The 21,320-nt window shown below is 42.1% G+C and overlaps 1 protein-coding gene across 5 annotated transcripts in view; it reads left to right on the top strand.

Moving 5' to 3' along the window:
• The window catches only part of Usp46 (ubiquitin specific peptidase 46), a 62,319-nt gene extending 43,364 nt beyond the window's left edge, over positions 1–18,955 (top strand). For 4 of the 5 annotated variants that reach the window (XM_015482100.2, XM_015482099.2, XM_048784464.1 and 1 more), the window contains 5 exons: positions 546–622; positions 7,804–7,887; positions 10,212–10,409; positions 14,467–14,545; positions 15,571–18,955. In XM_015482100.2, coding sequence (XP_015337586.1) covers positions 546–622; positions 7,804–7,887; positions 10,212–10,409; positions 14,467–14,545; positions 15,571–15,672 — 540 coding nt within the window. In that variant the 3' untranslated portion in view covers positions 15,673–18,955. The remainder of the gene's footprint in view (positions 1–545; positions 623–7,803; positions 7,888–10,211; positions 10,410–14,466; positions 14,546–15,570) is intronic. The other variant, XM_048784466.1, reaches the window with a different exon arrangement.
• The last annotated feature ends 2,365 nt before the right edge of the window (positions 18,956–21,320 follow it).

The following is a 21,320-nucleotide window of genomic DNA, read 5'->3' as shown; positions in this document are numbered from 1 at the left end:
GACAGCACAGGGCTCTGTAGACAATGAGGACAGCTCGGTGTGTGTGTGTGTGTGTGTGTGTGTGTGTGTTTACTGTGGCTCTCCACCACCTGAACAGTGAGGCACGGGAGGCAGGGCGTGAATTCAAGAGACTGACAAAAGGTGAAACAACTTAAAGAAGGGGTGATCCTCTGCGAAGTAAATTTTCCAGGTTTTGTCCTTTTTCCACTTGCGTCATTCTGCCGGGCAGGCTGTTCGGATGTTTGTCTGATACTTCCTATGTTAAAACAATGGGGCAGACGTCGGGAGAGGAAGAAATCTCATTGAGATTTAATTATTGAAGATTTTGAATCAAAATTGTGATAGAGATGAGGTTGACCTGAGAATCAGGTTTTCTCTAGATTGGGTGGTTTTGGAGGTAACTGCTTCCAGTGCATGTGTGTAGCCACGGGTGGACTCGTACCACAAGGATGGTGTTGGATTATCTGTGCATGTTCAGAGTTTTAAGCTACAGTGTCTACAATGTATTTTGTGCCTAATGCATTTTTTCTTTTTTCTTTCTTTAGGTTAGTAGCAAAGATGAAGATTTTCTTGACCTTTCTGTTGATGTGGAGCAGAACACTTCCATTACCCACTGTCTGAGGTAACCTTATGACTTCTGCCTATGTTTTGAGGCTAGTAAAAAAATGGAGAAATATGACCCTGTATTTTTAGGACATAATCTTCCATACTTTTAAACCAGTATAATCCTATTATTTTCTATTTCTTCTTTCCAAAGAGAGATTCAAAATAAATATATGTGTTCTGAGAAGAGTCTTACAAGCAGTGAGAGGATCGGGTAGAAGTCATCAGTCATTAAATTTAAAAAATAAAATTGTGATCTTTAAAACACAGAGGACCACTTTTGGCTTTCTGCAGTCTCTTTCTTTGTCTTATGCTCACTTATGTAAATAAGTTAATAAATATTACAGATACCTATCATTGCTCTTTCTTTTTCTGAGATAATGTCTTCTATTATTTAAAAAATTATGCACTTTGAGAACCAATGAGGGAATTGCCTTCTCCTCCATCTTTTTAGTATTCTGTGGAGCTCATTCATGGAGAGTACTTCCTCCTCATTAGTCCTGAGAGAAGGTAAGGAGCCCAGAGTGTGGGCATGCCTATCCAGGAGTACTGTCCTATACATGTGTTGACGCGTCTATTGAAATGTGCTTAGAGTCGTTATGTAGACAAGACCATAGCTCTTGCACAAGAGGACGTGTGTTCTTGCAGTTTTCCCAGGCCCTGTTGTGGGCTTGGGGGCAAAGGAAGGACTACCACCTCAGCCCCCTGCTCCTTCAGCACTTACATTCTAGTGGGCACACACAGGAGAAATAGCCCGCCCAGGAAGTGGCTGTGATGACAATGCTAGTGTAGACTGAGTGGCCAGGGTGGGCCTCCCACACAGAGTGTCACAGCTTTTTATAGTGTCGTCACAGGGCACTATTGATCTGTGTCAGTAAGGCTCAGGTGACAGGATTGTTCTTTCAGATACTTAGGTTCCCTGGAACCTTTAGAATAGATTCAAGGGACTTGCTGCGTTGGTTGCCTGGTAGAAAACCATCTTTCAGAGCAGAGTTGTCCCCCCAGCTGAGAAGAACTGTGGGGATGGGAGCAGGGTCTGATCACTTCCTGTTACCCAGGGCTCAGAGGCTCCTCACCTCCAGTGGACAGTTCCCTGTCAGTTTGGTGTTTAGCTCTTGTCTTCGTAGGTACAGGTGAGAAGGAGGAATTTGTTGTCTCTTTTGTGTGGTGTGCTATGGACTAGGACAGCCTCTTTTTCTTCTGCCTGGTTCTGTTCATGGCACACATTCCCAGCATTCCTGTGGGAGAAAAGACACTTTTGATATCCCCAAGGTTTCGTGATCACAGGATGTGAGAAATGTTAAGTTTGAATGGATGTTAGCAGATGAGGGGATGGAGGAAAGGCATTATCTGCCCATTCCTCTTCTTGGAGGAAGTTTGGGGTTGGGCAAGTTGACTCTTTCCTTTCCCTTTTGGGAAATCCTAAGGGAAGGAAGCGGTGGCTGTAACTCTGAGATCCGCCAGGTAAAGAACTAGGTAGCTTTGACCTTTGGGGAGCTGTGTTATAAAGAAATTAGTCCAGACTTGTTTCCATGCTTTCTTTTCCTGGAGAAAAGTATGCATTGGTCTGTATGCAGGACCAATGGAGAAAGCAGGGTAGAGGCATTTGGAAAGGTTAAAGTTGGGATGGGTGAGTGTGTAATAGCCACCGAATGCCTTTAAACATCATTAGATCCACATCTGAATGGGCCCTTCAGGCCAATATTCCTGACAGCACACTTGACCTTGACCTTCTCACCTTATCTAGCCACATGTGGACATCTTAAGAGAAGCTCTCTGCTGTTGCCATTCATCATTGAGTTCTGTGGCAGCTTTCAGCCTGTCCCACCAGAAAGAATTCCCACTAGGGAATGAGCAATTTGAGCTGGCCCAGTAACTTTTTCTATCTCTGAGACTAACGAGAAGGAATGATGCTGGTCTTTCCTGGCCTCTTTAATGATTTTATTTGGCTTTTATTCTTTTTTTTTTCATTTGTTTTTAAAATTAGCCTATGAATTTTCTTGAACATTATCTCCACACATCTCTTATGATGTGTTATTTTGGTCTTTCAAGTTATTTTAATTTTTTTTTTAATAAATCAAACTAAAATTGTGGGATTTGCTAGGTGTGGTGGTACACATCTGTAAACCCAGCAACTTGGGAGACTGAGGCATGAGAATCTCAAGTCCAAGGCCAGCCTCAGCGACTTGTACCCTGTCTCAAAGGGGGGAAAAAAAAACAGAAAAAGAAAAGGGCTGGGGATGTAGTTTAGTCATGAAGTGTTCCTGGGTTCAATCTCCAGTGCCAAAAAGATAAATAAGTAAAAGTTTGGGAACTAAATGAAAGATTCCTGCCACCTCCTCCCAGAGGGGTGTAGGTGAAGATTACAGTTATTTTCACTGAACTTTAGTCCCAGAGAAATGGTGTAACAGTGGTTAAATTCAGGATACAGATCTAAAGAAATTTTAAATCCATACTGTGGCAGAACTATAATTCTGATATTTCAAATCCCAGGTCTGTGTTTTAGACATGATAGGAAGACACTGAAAGAGGTTTTTTTTTTTTTTTTTCCTTTTTGAAAGAGTTCAGGGATGTCCTCAGGCAAAAACTTAAAACATGTGCAGTTCATCTTAATTGTCCTTGCCATGCCTTTTTGGTAGCTTTTGTCTTCCCCTTGAGTGCCTTCTCCTTTCCCTGTGGCTCCTTCACAGAAATTCACATTTCTCTTCAAAATGTTCAGTGCCCCCAAATCACCTTCCACTTCCTCTTGTGTTCCCCTCACTTAAAATCCCCAGCGTCAGGACATGGGCCATGTGTTAGAGGAAAGCAGCCTTTTAATTGTCCCAAAGCCCTTTCTATTTGAAAAATTAATACTCATTAAAAGAAATTTCTTTTCTACTTATTTTGAGAAACTTCTTTCACATACTAAGTTTGTGTACATGCATTCCTATTACTAATCTATTGGTTTCTCCCTTCTGTTTCTCTGATCTGTGTCCATTTGGTTATTATTGATATGTAGTATTTCATAGTATCAGACACATAAATATTTATGGATTTCTTTCTTTAAAATTGCTATAGTACTTGAATTAGTACTTCTCAAAGGTTAGTGTGTATCAGAATCAGCTGGGGAAGTTAGTAAAACTAGAGGCCCAGACCATGTTCAAGAACTTCAGAGAGTCTGGGCCTGTCTTTAAAAATATTCTGGTGATTCTGATACTACCAAGTCAGAACCTCTGCTCTAGCTCCTTGCTACTAAGTACTGGCACCTTGGATATCACCTGGCATCTCATTAGAAATGCAGAATCTCAGGTCCCCACTAAGACTCAATCAGAATCTGCATCTTGACAAGATTACCCAGGGGCTTCAGATGCCTACTAACATTTGGGCCGCCTGGCGACCGCCGTTCTGAGCCCTGGCAGCACACTGAAACTGTGGGGGAGTTTGAACAGCAGTGCCTAGGTTTACCTGGAGAAATTCTTGTGTATTTGGGGTCGTGCGTGGAAAGAGGCAGGGAGGGCGGAATGGAGTAATGAGATTTGTAAACAATCCCCACGTGATCTAAAATTTAGAGCAAAGCTTCCTAGTGGCAGGGAACAGGGCAACCGGGGCATGTTGGTCCCCTCAACTCCTGGGTGAATGCGCAAAGGTTGGCACCAACAGAGCCCCATGGTGGGAGCAGCTGCATCAGTTTACCCAGTGTGCTTCTCAAACTGTGTCCATTTCCACGTGGATTCTGACATGAAAATTATCAGAAAGCGTTGATGGAGAATTTCTTTTATACAAATCAGTTTTTGAACTATTATGTTGAATTAGTTTAGATTTTAATTGAAAATGTATTAAATATAGACATTAAAACTTGGACAGGGTAGCTGTCTGTATGATATATAATTGCCTTTCTGTGTGGGAACGTGGTCTTTGTCCATTTAATCCATTCTTGTGTATGTGTTTCCATAAGGTCTTATAGTTTCCTTTATTAAGGTGGGCATTTCTTATTAGATTTGTTCCTAGAGTGTATCTTTAAATAATGTTTGCTACTATAACTCTTTTGAAAGAAATGAAAAGGGCTTTGTGCCCTACCCCCCTCCCTGTACTCCTGTAATGTATCAAAGAGCTCTGCCATCTCCCTCCCCTTTGACTCTCTTCTTGAAAGTACCTTCCATCTCTGTGGCTCCCTTTGCTTCTGGCAACCATCAGCCTATACCAATAGACCTGTTCTGCCTTAGTTTGCTGCTGTTCAGCCCCTTTTCCTGACCCACCCTCATTTTCCATTTCTTAACTCAAATACCAATAGAGCATCACCGTGTCTTTTGTGGCATGAGCTTCCAGCCAGCTGGAACTGGGCATGATGGTGATCGCTTGTAAACTGGGTCTTTAAATCAGTACAGGTTGAGCATCCCTTATCAGAAATGCTTGGGCCCAGAAGTGTTAAGGATATGGGGATTAGGATGCTTTTCCTGTACTAACCTCTACTTATCTGGGCCTACAGAGAACATTTTTGGAGACATGAGGATAGAAAGTGTTTAATTCCTTATCTTTGCTGTGCTTTCCTTGGCTGTGCTGATATGGAGGCTTGTCTGTGGGAGGTGTTCCATGGACATGAATCTTCACTGAGGCCTGTCCTCACCTCCTGCTACGCAGCTCCGCCATCCCACTCCAGCCAATCCCGTGCAACTAAAACACAATTTCACAGCGCTGACTCAATTAAAGTTCTTCATTCAGCTAATTTTGAGTCTGTTTATGCACTAAGCACTTGAAATCTGAAAGTTGAATATAATTGCCTTCTAAATGGTTTCCTTGGCTTGCAACCCCCTCTGTCCTTCTCTGCTGCCCAAAGTGGCATTTTTCTAAAGCATTGTCTGATGATGGCTTTTCCTTGATGAGAGCTGTTGGTGGCCTGCAGAGCCACAGGGTCCATGACAGCCTCATGGTAGCGTCCTGGGGACTGTGCTACTCACTGCAGAGGCCATTCCTGCCACATCCCCACCCCATGTTCTCACCTTACCTTTGTGCCTTGTGTCCCTGCCTCTGCGCTGTGGCGTTCCTTTGCTGTTGTCCCCTGGCACACATTCCCTCTGTGAGAACCTAACTTGGATTTTGCCCATTGAGGAAACAGCCTGAATTTCTCCAGATCAAGTTCATCTCTCTTTTTTCTGAACTGTTTCCCTTTCTGTCTTTGGTTGTTCATTCATATGGCAGTGAGTGAGACAAAGCCACTGCCTGCTTACAGGAGAGGCAAGTGACCAGATGAACAGAAGGAAGGTTTCAGATGGGCAGACAGGTGCTGAAGAAAACCAGACAGCCACATGGTAGGGGCTGGGTGGTCAGGGAGGTCCTCTCCAAAGAGCATAGTTAGGCTGAGCTCTGGCTAGCCAGCCCAGCAGCCATGCCGGCCTTGGAGAAGAGCTCTGGGTGCTGAGGAAGTAGCAGGGCTAGAAGAGTATAGCCCGAGGCTCCCACAGCTGAGGCAAAGAGGTCAGAGGAGTAATGGGCCCTCATGACCACAGCCTGCAGCTATGGCAGGGAGTTTGACTTACTCCTCAGTGCTGCGGGCAGAGTAACTATGTATATAGCTTATTGTGATTTTTTTTTATGGGGGGTGGTACTAGGAATTGAACACAGGGGCACTTTACCACTGAGCCACATCCCCAGCCATTTTTATTCTTTTATTTTGAGAAAGGGTCTCACTCGGTTGCTTAGGGCCTCGTTACGTTACTGAGGCTGACCTTGAACTTGAGATACCCCTACCTCAACCTCCCACGTCACTGGAATCACATGCATGTGCCACCATGCCCGGCCCATATCCATTGCTTTATGTCTTGGCCACACCAAGCATTTCATATGATCAGTGGCTCATTTGCACATGGCTCTGTTAGTCTATGAGTTATATGAGGGCAGTTATTCTCTGTGAATCCCCAGGACCTAGTCCAGAGGACTGTTTAGGGTTATAAGGAATGAGCAATTTGTGTTTTCTTTGATTTTTTTTTTTTCTGTGTAGAGCCATTAACACCCATTTAAATGCCATTTTCTATTTAATAAAATCTGATCATTCTGGTAGTAGGACACTCTGAATAAGGAAATGTCACAAGTATTTTCAAAACCATAGAGTATTATTATATTCTCAATGTTCTTTTTCAGTCTTTTGAAACAGACCACAAAAATGTTAAGTAGAATCTTGACCAGAAAAGAAAGGCCGTGACATTTAAAAAATGAAAACCTTAAGTAGCAGAGTAAAACCTTGTGATAAGATGAATACACAGAGAACAGATACAATGCCTTTTGTTCTCAAAAGTAGGAAGGCTGAAGTTTTTCTCCTCTTGGGGGTGGGGGAGCCGTGAGGGACAGGGTGGGTAGACTCAGTCACCTCCTGGTAACTGGGGGTTTTCTTAGTTCAAAGTAAGGGAAGTTATATGTGGTTTATTTTATTTATTTATTTATTTGTACCAAAACTCGAACTCAGGGGTGCTTAACAGCTGAGCCACATCCTCAGCCCTTTTTTGTATTTTATTTTGAGACAGGGTCTCACTGAGTTGCTCAGAGCCTTGTTAAATTGCTGAGGCTGGTGATCTTCCTGCCTCAGCCTCCCCAGCCACTGGGATTATTGGTGTGAGCTGCTGCCCCCATCTATATGTGGTTTAAATTCCACTGTCTTTACTCTTGTGGTCTTTGAAAATGTTGACCCTCTTCGAGTCTTTATTAACTACACCTTCTATTTTATGTGATTGCCTTTTTCAGATCTGATGAGTATTAAGGAGGGCTTTTACTACAGTAGTTTTCTGTTAACAATTTTCAATTTCCAGCTTACAGGTATTCTCTGTTAAGTCCTGATGGTTTTTTGGTTTGTTTTTTGGTTTTTTCCCCCCTGAATCTGTTGGCAAGCCTAGTTTATATCTGTGTTCCATTAAATAAAGTTGTATTTTAAAGTCTCTTGGTGAAGTGGTGAACTTGTTAACACAACCCGGTAGACATGCTCTAATGGCATAATGGCCCTGCTGTTACGAGGGATCTTCTCTGATTACTGTTTTCCCTACTTCCACTTGAAAGTCACTCTGCAGGTAATAGCGGGGTGTAAACCGTAGAATGCCAAGTACATTGGACTTTTTTTCCCCTTGGTGCTGGGGCATGGAACCCAGGCCTTGCACACGCTAGGCCAGCACTCTACCACTGAGCTGCATCCCCAACCCGTTTGGACTTTTTAAAACATGAAAATATTTTTCTCTGCAGAGACTTCAGCAACACAGAAACGCTGTGCAGCGAACAAAAATATTATTGTGAAACATGTTGCAGCAAACAGGAGGCCCAGAAAAGGTACGTAAAGGATTTGGCTCCAAAGTGGCTTTGTGACACGGGTGGCATAGGTGGGCACACAGCCCACAGAGCTGTTCAGTTCCTTCCTCACCAGAGAAACGTGGAGAGCTGTCTGTCCAATTGTTTGCTCACTTATTTAGTCACTCATTCAACCAGTACTGAGCGCCACGGTGTGCCAGATATTATGCTGGGTACACAAGTGGGGATCAAATATAATCCTTGTCCTCTTAATACATTAAAGATAAATGTATTTAGCACGGTACATAATGTAGTAGACACCCAATATTATTGTTGTTAGTATTATTTAGACATTGGGACTTCTTATTTACAGGGATTTAAAAAAAAACCCATCATCTAATAAGAAGTTGTGAGGGAGTCAAGGACACATCAGTTACAGAGCTAGGCGGTAAGAAAGTTATTGTGTTCTTAATTGATATAGAACCCAGAGCTCCCTGTCTTTTTGCTAGCACCTGACAGTTACAGTTTCTGGACACTCTGTGATAACCGTTTGTTCCTCCTTATCTGCCCCCAGAAGCCAAGATGCTCAGTGTTTTAGTCATCCCATGAAGCCTTACTGCAAGTTAAATTTTATTATTATTTCTTCCTGCTGGTTCTGGAGTTTCCAAGGTAGCTCACACATGCTCAATACTTCTGTTTAAAACCCTTGAGGGTCTGGATCAAGACTGAAATAATTTTTTTCTACCAGACTCCTTAGCCGTCCACCCCAGATATGAACATCTTTCCTCATTTCAACAAAACTTACAAAAGGCCCATCAGTGTCTCGGGCAGCAGTGGAGGTAGTAAGCAGATCTCTGTTAGTGGACAGGGAGCTTGTCTCTGCTTCCCATCTTCTTGGTCTTCTAAGGCAGATGGCATGAAGAAGATTGCTGTTCAGCCCTGCAGGGTTTTTTAAATTTGTTTTTTAATACTTATTTTTTTTTTTAGCTGTAGGTTGACCTTTATTTTATTTTTATGTGGTGCTGAGGATCAAACCCAGTGCCTCACGCCAGCTAGGCAAGCACTCTTCCTCTGAGCCACAACCCCAGCCCCTCTTTATTTGTTTTACTAGTAATTGGACCCAGGGACTCTACCACTGAGCTACATCCCTAACCCTTTTTACTTAATTTTTTTATTTTGAGACTGGGCCTCACTAAGTTGCATAGGACTTCACTAAGTTGCCGAGGCTGGCCTGGAACTTGCAATATTGCCTCTGCCTCCTGAGTTCCTGGGATTACATGCATGTGCCACCATGCTCAGGAGCCCTGGAGGTTTGATGCATTAAAATGTCACATGTTCCTATAAAAGAGGGGGTTCCCCATAATTCTTTGACTGATGTTTTTATTTTGCTTCTTTTTATGAACAAGTTTTAACTTAACTGATTCCTCAGACTCAATTTCTTCTTTTCAAACAATATGCATTGAAAATGTGCAACGCTGAGCAGCACTGACACTGACTCAGCACACTCACGACATGGGGGACCTGGGAGGTAACCAAGCTCCTCCCTTCCAGCAGTGCTGTCTGTTAAGCTATTACTGCTGTGATCATTGAGGAACGCTAATGATCATCCCATGAGAAAAGGCTTTCTGTGTTTATGTGAGTGTGGGACACGCTGCTTCAAACAAACCAGAATAGTTCCTTTATTGCAGTAAAAAACTCAAAACTTCAGTGTGCTAATGCATATGGAAGACTTTGAAATAGGAAGCATCCCTGTCCAAACATAGCCATAGGAAACTCCACTGTTCTCTGGAGCCCAGTTTGGGAAATGTACCCCTGAGGCAACGCCTGCGTTATAGGTGAGGAAACCGAGAACCACAAAAGGGGTCTGATTTTCCAGATGACAGGAGAAAGGGGTAGATATAAGCCCAGGCCCCCTCGTGTCTAACACCAGGAGTGTGTGCCCGAGCATCTTCTGCAGGTTCTCTGGAGTTTGGTCTGCATCCTCCCGCCTTGTCCTCTTCCCAGCTTCCTTTTCTCAAAAGCTCTCAGCCTTCCTGTCCATATCTCAGGGATGGATTGTCCAAATACATTCTACTCTGGGAGGCAGAGGACAGTGACGGAGCAATTGCACGTGTGTTTTTATTAGTACGTAAATTCAGAAGCATCTACTTTGACCAAACAGAGACACACGTTGTGATGTTGCTCCAGTTAGCCGAGGATCAGCATTAGTCAGTCTCTATAAGCCGGAATCCTTTTCTTCCTGTGAGCTGTTTGGTTATTGGCCAGTTTGAAATGTGCTAGAATCCTTCCTACCCACGTTTGTGAGGCGACAGCGTGTTCTCGTTCCCTAAACAGTTATTGGGTGCAACTGGTTTTCTGTTTCTTAGGATGAGGGTAAAAAAACTGCCCATGATTCTGGCCCTGCACCTGAAGCGGTTCAAGTACATGGAGCAGCTCCATAGGTACACCAAGCTGTCTTACCGGGTGGTCTTCCCTCTGGAACTCCGGCTCTTTAACACCTCCAGCGATGCTGTGAACCTGGACCGCATGTATGACCTGGTGGCCGTGGTCGTTCACTGCGGCAGGTAAAGGTGGGCTAGGAAGCGGGTACACATGATAACACAGGGGTTTGTCACCAAAACAGGCCCAGGCACCTCTGACTGGGCTGTAATACTCAGCACTTTTGGGAATGTCATCCATACTCTCATTGATCACCTCAAAAAAAAAAAAGAATACACGTTTGTGTCATTTAACAGTGGGAATGTGTACTAAGAAATGGCTCATCATTGTGTGAACATCGTAGAGTGTACTCCTAAAACTAAGGCTGTGACATTGCTTTACATTGTTATAGGCAATGTAATCTTCATTCTTCACTATCCCCCCACCGTCCCACTATGGATCAGAGAAAACATTTGGCTTTTGGTGTTTTGGGATTGGCTTATTTCACTTAGCTTGATATTCTCTAGTTCCATTCATTTACCTGCAAGTGCCATAATTTCATTCTTCTTTAAGGCCAATTAATATTCCATTGTGTATATATACAATGTTTTCTTTATCCATTCCCTTGTCGAAGGGCATCTAGCTTGGTTCCATAGTTTAGCTATTGTGAATTGAGCTGCTATAATCATTGATGTGGTTGCACCAGTATAATATGCTGATTTTAAGTCCTTTTGGTATAAACTTAGGAGTGGGATAGCTGGTCAAATGGAGGTTTCATTCCAAGTTTTCTGATGAATCTCCGTACTGCTTTCCATGGTGATTGCACCAATTTGCAGTCCCACCAGGAATGTATGAATGTACCTTTTTCCCCACATCCTCACCAACACTTATTATTGCTTGTATTCTTCATAATTCAGGCAATGTAATCTTAAGGGACTATTGTTGTATGTGTGGTGTGTCACTAGCTGACATATCACGTGGTACCTGACTCCATTAACATCCTATAGGTATACATAAATAGGATCACAAAAATGATAATTCAGTTATAATTCAATTATAAAGAATATAATTAATAAATCTTCATTGGTAACAATGATACTTAAGATAAATTTAAAATAAAATGGAAAAATAAAATTTATGCTATGATTTTAATTTTTAAGAAGCTAGATTACATCTGCTGCATGATCTCAAAAGTTCTTTTAAGATATAGAAATAAAGACTGGAAGCAAGAGGACAGATTTAATAATTTTGTGGTATTTGGAGTGATTAAAATTCTATTCTTAAAAATGTTCTTTAGGCAATGTGTTAAGACTTTCCCCACATTCTGTAGTAAGGGTACAATCAGAGAACGGAGAGAGAAGGCTTCTAGAAATGGAAAAGTAAAGTGTTTAGATGAAGGTTTTTTCAGGCAAATATTTTTTATCTTATAATTTGGTATAAGCACAGAAAAGTATATTGAAAGCCCCCCCCCCATCCCGTTTGCCATCTCTTTATTTTGGGGAGTGTCCTAGAGCCAGTCTTCTCTCCGTCCGCCTAGGTAGTAAGTCGTGAGCAAACCATTTCCAAGAGGAGACTGTTGCAGTGTGGGGAATGGGCTGGTCCATTTTTCACTCTGTTAGGGTGAGTGGGCTCAGAGAGTGTAGCGTTGCATATGATGTGCCCTGTTTTTTTTTTTTTTTTTTCTGAGTATATTAACTTCAAGTCACTGTATATTTTTTTCTTATGTCTTATGTGTCTTATGTAAGTTATATTTATTGACGGTTATGAACCAGCTTTGTGTTCTCCTGAAGAATAGCTCTAGCATCTGTTCTTCTAAAGAACAAAGACTCTACATTGTGGAGAGCTGAGGGAGGTCTTGGAGCAGGTGGAGCATGATGGGGGTGGACATTGTGGTGACGACAGTGTGGACCTTCAAGTTGTGCCAGGGAGGCTGGAGAAACGAGCATTCAGATGTGCAGGGCACACGAGCACGTTCAGTTTGGATCTCTGTGGGTACCCAGTGCTGATCCCTGGGAGCACTGGTGAGAGCAAGTCAGAGGCCCATGGAGGGCTTGGGGGACCTGTGGGAAGTTGGGTTCTGGAATCATCCCTGTCTGTAATGGGGATACGAAGGTCATAGCAGCCCTGGCAGCAAGGGGAGTTGGTACCAAGTTACACATGCTACCCACTAGGATGCTTTAAACTCCTTCCCTGAGGCAAGCTCCTTCCCGCACACAGAGCAGGGCTGGCCTCACATGGGAAGTGTGTGACTTCCTGGGGTTTGAGCTGCTGCCGTGTGGGTTCCATGCCAGGATCTGAAGACTGCACAGGAGCCTGCCCTCGTGAAGCATAGGGTCCGGGGGAAAGACAGATAACACAGAAGTAAACCCACACCACCATAATAAAACTTCTGCCAGATAAAGTATGGTTTTGATTGGTGCTCTGAGGAGTAAGTAGGGAGATGAGGGCGGGTATTGCAAGGCACCTCTTTAGGTAAGGTGGTGGGTGACATTGATCTAGGAAGGTAACATTCAAGCACAGCCAAGGAGGGAATGGGCCAGGAATGCAATTGCGCAGGCCCAGATGGGAGAATAGGAGCCCAGTGCCCGCAGCTCAGAGGCAGAGGGAAGGAGTGTCCTGAGGAGGCCGAGAGAGACAGGAAGAATTGTTTGCAGAATTTTTGTGTTTCAAGAAGTGGAGGGATTCAGCTTTTCAACTTCAGTGGTGCATTAAAAAACAACTCTAGATTTAGAATGAAAATCCCCTTAGAATGCAAATCTCATGTAACAACACAGTAGCAGTTGTTCTTTGTACTCCTTCCACAGTGCAAAACTCCAACCTTTCTATCTTAGCACTCATTATCATGTATTATGGTTCCTCAGCATCTTTCTAAGACTTAAATCAGATCATCCTGCTCCTCAGAATTGCTGGGTGTCTTCCTGACTCCTGCAGCCCGGAGTCTGCACTCTTAGCCATGAGGCCCCATGCTTTCTGCACCACTGCCCTTCTGCCCCTCTCTGGTTGTCTCCCCTCTGTCCTCCTGGGCCTCACTTGGCTCCAGCTGCTAGGTTTCCAGGCTCTTCCTGAACACGCCATGGCTAACTCTGCCCCAGGGCTTTGCACTTGGTATTTCCCAGTCTTGAAACTTCCATCACTAGTTGCATGACTGCTCTCCCCCCATGTCCCCGTGTCCTTCAAGGAAATTTGCTTCTGCTCAAATCTCACATTATCAGAGAGACCTCCTTTCACTGCTCTTTATCAAGTAACGCCTGCCCCTCAGTCCTCACTGTCCTGTTACCCCACTGACTCTTCCTCGTGGCACTTGTCACCACTTGAAATGTATTAACTGTTGGTTGGTTTATTGCCTACCCAGCCCACACCCAGTGCCTCAGTCCCTTTAGTGCTGCTCTAACAGCATCACAGACTGGGGAGTTTAAGTGAGTAGAGGTTTATTTGGCTCATGGCTCTGGAGGCTGGGGAGTCCAAGGCCCAGGGGCTTCATTCTGTGAGGGCCTTCTTGCCATCCTACATGGCAGAAGACATCACCTAGAGAGGAGGGCAAGAGGGAGAGAAGGGGCTGATCTCGTTTTCATAGCAAACTGCTCTCGCGATAGCAGCACCAGTTACCTTTAAAGATCCCACCTCTCAACTCTTGTTGCATTGGAGGTTAAGTGTCTAATAGGACCTTTAGGAGACACATTCAAACCCTAGCACCAAGTCCCAAGAAAGTGGGACTTTGTGTTGATCACTGTTTTTCTCCCTGACAGCCAGAACAGGGCCTGGCACACAACAGGTAGACAGGAACTCTTTGTTAATACTTGCAGATCTGAAAGCCTGTTTCCCCACTGGAATCTAAGTCCTTAGAGCATATTCCCTTTGTGCATTTTGGTATTTCCCTACCAGGTGCTCCTCTATGAATTGTGGGTATAGACAAAGCTATGCTTTGTTCTTTTTGCTACTATTATTATTTAAGGTGGGGACTGGCTATATTACCCAGGCCAGCCTCAACTTCCTGGCCCCAAGCAGCCCTCCTGTCTCAGCCTCCTGCATAGCTGGGACTGTAGGTGCCTGCCACTGAGCCTGGCTGTACCAAGTTCTTTATCCTGATGGCCTTAGTTGTTTTTTTTTTTTTCCCCCTAAGACACTGCTCATAAAGAGCAAAGTAGAGTTTTATAAAGAAATAAACGTTTACCTCGTGACTTTCTTTCATTTGTTCTTTTCCAGTGGACCTAATCGTGGGCATTATATTACTATTGTGAAAAGTCATGGCTTCTGGCTTTTGTTTGATGACGACATTGTAGAGGTTAGTATGCGGATTGTTCTCCAGTAGGCAAAGGGTACAGATGGGACTTTGGGGGGGATGTGCATGTGTGGGTGTTTTCTAAAATAGGCCCGTTTTCCCATAATCTGACTTGAAAACTTAAATTTCTTTTAAAACTAACTTTTGCTGATCCCCATGCTCCATGGAAAGGGAGGGGAATATGGGACAATGCACTTGTTACTATTGTGTTCTTATTACCTGATGCCACAGACATGGCATCTCTCCCTGTGTGTGTCAACATAAGTCACAAGGATGTGTGCTTCTTGTTTCCTACCATGTCTAAATTCCTTTCAGGTACAGAGCAAATAATAGACTTCAGAGTTCTATTAAAATTCTTTTTTTTTTTAATAAAAAAATTTTCTTATTTTGATTATTGTTTAAAATATGTGTGATATTTTTCAGTCTGTTGGATCTGGAAATCTATATTACAGCAAAGCATTTCATATATTGATTTTGTTGATTTTGAACTCTACATTTAAGGACATGGTCTGTTTTAACCCACTAGGGTAACTTTTGAGTAAGTTACACTGAAAGAAATTAACTCTGGTGGTCTGAATGAAATAAAGTTATTCTCAGATCCTTCAGTTTACCAGCTGAAAGACAGAACCCCTGGTTTCTTCAAAGGGTGTTTGTGTATATTTGATGATGAATGAATAGGTGACTTTCTTCTTTAGTGATTTCTAATTTGTGAATATGTCCTTCTGTCTGTGGAATTATCCATTGGTTATCAAAAGTTCCACACTGGATCACAAGTTCAAAGCCAGCCTTAGCAACTTAGCAAGGCCCTAAGCATCTTGGCAAGACCTTGTCTCAAAACTATAAAAAGAACTGGGGATGTGGCTCAGTAGTTAAGTACCTTTGGGTTCAATCCCTGGTACCAAAAAAGTATCAAATTGTGATTTTATAACAACTTGTGACTCTTGCATTTTTCTGTATGTTCCATTAGTGTTTCTTTGCTCAGAAATCAAGGTAAATAATTGTATTGTTTTATTTTTCCTTTGTTGCAGAAAATAGATGCTCAAGCTATTGAAGAATTCTATGGCCTGACGTCAGATATATCAAAAAATTCAGAATCTGGATATATTTTATTCTATCAGTCAAGAGAATAAACTTAAAGAACTGTGGGACTAATTCAAGCAGGGGAAACTGTTCAAAGCACTATTACCCATTTCCCCTGCAGACCTCCTCCTTCCCCAGCAGCCCACTAATGTCACCATTCAGTGATCTGGCTGTGTTAAACTTTCTCCCTTTTTTTTTTTTTTTTTTTTTTACATGCAGCACTACTCTTGGTTTTATTTTGGTCTGAAGTAGAGTTAACTGCAATCAGATTGAAGTAAGATTTATATGAATAACAGTTGCTAATTTTAGGTTTGGGTGAGTGCTAAGCCACTCAGCTATGTCTGCTGAGTTACAGTGGCATTTCCTATGAATGCCATGGTCTATTTTCAGTGTTTGCTAAACTTCCTAAATGGCTTCTGGGGTTTCCTTCCAATGCATTCCTTTAACTTGTCCCTGGAAGCATTGCTACTACCCCTTTCTAGCTTATCTGCCTCTTTTCTGACAGAAGGACAGAAGAATTGGGTAGATGTTCACCTTTTAGGGCTGCAACTATAGCTTTAAGTTCGTACAAGTGGAATTGTTTAAATGTTTAAAAGTGAGTAACCTCGATACTAAAAATCATCCTCCCCGTGGCACAGGGTGACGAGGAGCTGTTCATGGTGGCTAGTGTCTGCACCGGGCTGTGCTGACCTAGCTGTCAGAATTCCAGGGGCTAAGCAGTTCTGGAGCTCAGGGCAGGCAAAGCCAAGAGGAAGGAGTTTTTGTGGACAGTGAAAAGTTGCTTTTCTTAATCTTTCTACCAAAACCAAGTTTCAGGAAAATAACTCAATGCTGTTAATTTTTAGTGACACTTTTCTAAGGTCCTGTGAGTCGTATTTATCCTGTACCTGGCACTGCTAAGGTTTTCAAGCTCTCTTTCCAACCCTGCTGGTGTTTCGTAGTCTGTGATCTCAAGGCTGAGACACCCCGTTGACTGCTTCTGGCACATCTCTCCTTAGCCAGCCAGCTGGTCAGCACCAACGTCCTTCCGTATCTGGAGTAACAACAGCACTACACCTTCACAACCATGAGCCGCACTGTACAGCTTAATTTTTTTAAAAACATATTCTGTCTGTTTACTGAGGCACTGGCAATCCCAGGGCAGAAACAGAGAATCCTCCTGGAGGGAGTGCTGGAGTTAGCTGAGGTATGAGGTGGGTCCACGGACGTGTTAGTGGGCAGGTGGAGGAATGGACAAGATGGCGGCGGTTTCTTTGGCTCAGACTCCTAGAATGCTTGACAAGACAGAGATTTTTGGAAGAACCTCATCTCACTATAGTTACTTTTACTTTTCACTTGTTATGTATTTATTAGAGCATTTGAGTATTGGTACCTTTTATTAAAAGGGTCAATTTGGTGTTTTTGCTGTTGGACTGGTTTTTGGTTTCCTACAAATACCATGAGTCAGAAATCACGACTTCCTTTGGGAAGTCAGTTGACTTCCATACACTTTAATATACTGTGAACATGTTATTTTGTTACCTAATCCGTCTGAGAACAAACATGCAAACTCTTGGCATAATGTGAACTAAATCTGAAATTGAAAATGTTAGTGGCCATTTTGCAACAATGAAGAGGATAGCACTTTATCTAGATGAAAACTGGATTTCTTATTTTTGAAATATCTTGAACTGTTTATTGCTCAAAACTTAAGCATGCCAACACTTCATTTGTTCATGCTTGAAGTGAAATGTTTTACTCTTCACTGGAGAAGACAAAACAGGGTGATCTTCATGTTATTGTTTTATACAAGTGACGAAAATGTACCTTGCCTTGATTAGAGGCAAATTCATGTTTATAAATATTTTGTCTTTTCTTTTCCTCCATGAAACATATGCGGTAATCACTTACCTGGGAGGTGAGTTAAGAAGAGGCTCTTTCCAATTGAAGGTGATTGATATAGGGAAAAGTTTGTACTATAGATAGTCCATATACTTGATTGCAAGTTACAAAGTTTAAGAAAATGATGGTTGATCTCTAATATTTGGAAGTGATTTTGTAAGAAAAAAACTATTAAAATTACCTTTGAAACAACTCTCGAATCCACTTTATTAAGCAAAAATGTTTCAATTGGAATGCTACAGGAGTAATAAATAGTATGACTATAGGCTCAGTACATTTATCACTTTTTTAATCTGTAAAGAATTTTTCCCAGTTATTTAATTGGAGTGATTGCTTTGAATAGACAAAGTCAGTTATAATTCAGTATTCATGAATACATTTTGGGAATTAAAGTATGGAAACTATTGCACAGACATTTGGATGGTTGTGTGATACAGAAAAGAGGATCGGAAGGAGACAAAACACACTCTTCTATCAACACTCCATCAGTTTCTCAAAATTTAGAGTTCTCTGGTAATTCCTCACCTCTTCCTCTTCAATAAACGAAACAAAAACTAGGCAGCTACATCCCCCAACCACCCCAATCATTTTTCTTTATGTAAAGACAATAGCATGCAAACACTTTGTTATTTTTTATCCCCTCATTCCAGGCATAATGCAGAGAATGGTGTGGGATGCGTGAGACCATTCCAAGGTCACAGTGATAGCACAAAGGCTCAGCAATATTCCCTCCATGGCCAGGGTTTTTGTGTGTCCTCTTTCAGCAGGAGTGAGTAGGCCTGCTGCATTTCTCTAGCTGTTGGGTGTCTAAACATAAGTTACAGTGTTTTACACTTAAAAAAAAAAAAAAGAACTATTTGTTTTATTGGTTACTTACTAGTTTAGTGCGTAGATTATGGTACAGTATGCTAAAGTCTTTTTTTAAAAAGCAAATTTTGGTAAAATGCTGACATCCAGTCCCGTTTTGTTGCTGCGTCTTCTGTTCCAAGGCAATGAGAAGTGGACTGACGTGGAGTGCAAGGAACATGATCAGGGCGTTAGTTGAATAGGAAGCCAGTCATTTGGTTTTGTGGCCTGGTATATTTTGCTTTTAAGCTGAAATGGAAAAAATGATGGAAACAGTCCTATGCATTTATTTTCATGAATACCCTTAGTTTCATGGACAGCCTAACAGAGAACTGTGTTCTAACTGGCACTTAGGACTTATTTTAGATATTGGAGTGTAGCTTTATTACAGATGGATTTTATCTTTAAACATTGCATTTTGATCAACTTTGTATATTCATGTGTATTAAAATACTGTGCACAAAATGTTTTGCCCTCGTTTGCTATTATATGGTCAAGGCATTTTTCAGCACTATTGTGATTAACTCATGTAAATGGCATGGGTCAGAGAAAACTATTTCCTATTTTTCTGCCTAATTAAATTTCTGTTTTCTAGTATTACATTAATTTATTTTTGGCTCCTATTTCTGTATAACCAAAATAGTTACTGTATTTGTGTGGCATTCACTTGATTTTGTTGCTTAAAAAGAAAAGAAAGTCTTGTCGTGTTTGTTTAAAATAATCTGTACCTTTGTTTCTTTTTTTTTTATGTAACCAATTTAAGCACTTTAAGCAATACTGTCAATCTCGTGAGATTTCAATCAGTTTAACACGCTGCCTCTAAAACTGTTTGCAAAAGAATAAATAAATAAATAAAATAGGAATTCTCTTCCTAGAGAATGACATCTGGGTACTGTTACACACGTGGACCTGAAGTCCCTTTTACCAGGTGAGAATCAGTGACATATCTTGCGTCCAGGGATTCATTCCAAACTTGATTTTCAAACAGTGGAAATGTAAAGAAGAGTCTGGTCACTGTGGTAGATAAAGGCAGTGCTACTGTCAAGGCTGAGAAAAATCAATGTTCTGGAAATAATGCACCGTGTTTTGAGTGAGAAAGATCAACAGAATTAATCTAGAAACTGACATCTGGGGGATGGCACATGGAGAAAAATCAGTGTATAGAATTCAGGGGTAGCTAATTAGACATCACAGTGGATTTTTTGAGATTTTATGTTATGAAATGAAAGAGCCATTCCTGAGGTAAGAAAGTAGCTTCGGTCCTGGGGTTCTATCAACCTCTGGTTTCTAGGCAGGAGTAGGGTGTGGCCCTGGGCCTGGGCTGCTTGGCCTGGGAGCTGTGGGAACCCCGAGCTGCATGCATACCACTGCCTACCCAGAAGGCCGCATGTTCAGGTCCCTGCCTGGTGGTCTCAGAGTGCAGCCTGGGGCGGGGGGGTTTCTATTCCCAGGGGTGCATGCGTGGACTGGAGGTTGTTATCTGGATACCTGCTTGGACCCAATTATGGAGGTACAACCCCACAGGCCAAGAGCAGGGACTATGCCGTTAAGTGGTAGGTTTCCTGGTTCCTGCCTGTCCTCTTTACAGGTGACATAGTTGAACTTGACTGAGCAGTAGCAGACACTTTGGGGAAAGTCTGCCAGGAAGGCCAAAGGAGAAGACCTTGGGACTGTACTTTTTTAGGCTTCATTTTCTCCACTGGTCAAATGGCATTTATAGAAAGGCCTGTCACCCCCAAGGCACCAAGGTAAAAGTGGTGTTCTTACACAGAACCTCTACCTTTCTTCCTTAGGGCCCCACTTTGTTCCCTGCCTGCTTTTTGTCTGTGCTAGCCTGCCTTCTAGCCCCTTCTATGGATGATGCAATTTTTAAATCAAGGGATAAATCCATTAGGTTGCAGCACTAGACTGAGAGCTTTACTTTTTAATTCATATGATAAAGGAACCAGTATGTTAACGACCTTAACCATAGATTTTATGAATCAAATATGTCATTTCTAACAAATTGTTTACTACCAAGTAATTAGAACATATTCAGACTTCCAAAATAAATCAGGGCCTGAGAGTCTTAAAGCTATGTGTCTGGTGATTTTACTGGCTTAACCACCTGTGTTTGCATTTTTAAGTGCCCATTTGATTTAAGGTGCTTTGAACCAAACATGAGGACCTTACAAGGAAATAAAAGATAACTTCTTTGTGGTTATAAGAGACCGGAGTCAGAAATGACATTGGATTTTGTAAAAAAAGAAAAAAAAAATGATTTCTAATTTTGTGTCCATTTCCCATGTGATTATAATAAAGTATTTAGTCACAACTTTGGGATGTCATATTCAAGTTATAAATTACACAGATACATCTTGCACTTTTTCCTCTCTCGACAGTGAGCATATAGGCTGTATGGAAGGTGGCATGGAATTCCACAGAAGCTCTTCATGAGAAAGGAGGTTGGCAAATGTAGGTTGCAGTCCTGTTTTGTCCCCACCTCTTCATGACAGGGGGCTTGTGGATGAAAACTAAGACTTGGATCTGACTTGGCTGGAAGCAAAGTAATTTGATGGTTGAAGTTTTGTAACCAAGTCCTGTGAGCCAATTCAACTGTAATCATATTTCAGAGTCTTTCTTAATGGAACTTGCCAGAGAGAACTTTGTGTGCTGAGACAACTAAAAATAAACAAGAAAAATTTCAGAGTGAGCCTTGATACCTCACAGCACACGAGGTCTCTGCACTTCAGAGTTCATCTCCAGGTTGAGAGTTGCTGTCTTTCCAATCCGAGGAGATTAGATTTTGTTTGTTATTTCATGAGTTAGGAAACCTGAGTGAAAAAGAGACTATTGGCCTTGCCCTCTTTCATAGAATAAATTGTTGAAATGCCTTAAAAAGAAATTGCTTCTGCATATTTTTCTGTCTGGTACCTCAAAGTCCAGAGAACAATACAGCTATATCAGCAGCCTGTATTGTTATCTGTGTCAA

The sequence above is a fragment of the Marmota marmota genome, unplaced genomic scaffold (genome assembly GCF_001458135.2).
Source record: "Marmota marmota marmota unplaced genomic scaffold, marMar, whole genome shotgun sequence".
In the NCBI taxonomy this organism is placed as follows: domain Eukaryota; kingdom Metazoa; phylum Chordata; class Mammalia; order Rodentia; family Sciuridae; genus Marmota; species Marmota marmota.
Note: the sequence above shows the minus strand (reverse complement) of the source record. Positions and strands in the feature narration are given on the sequence as shown.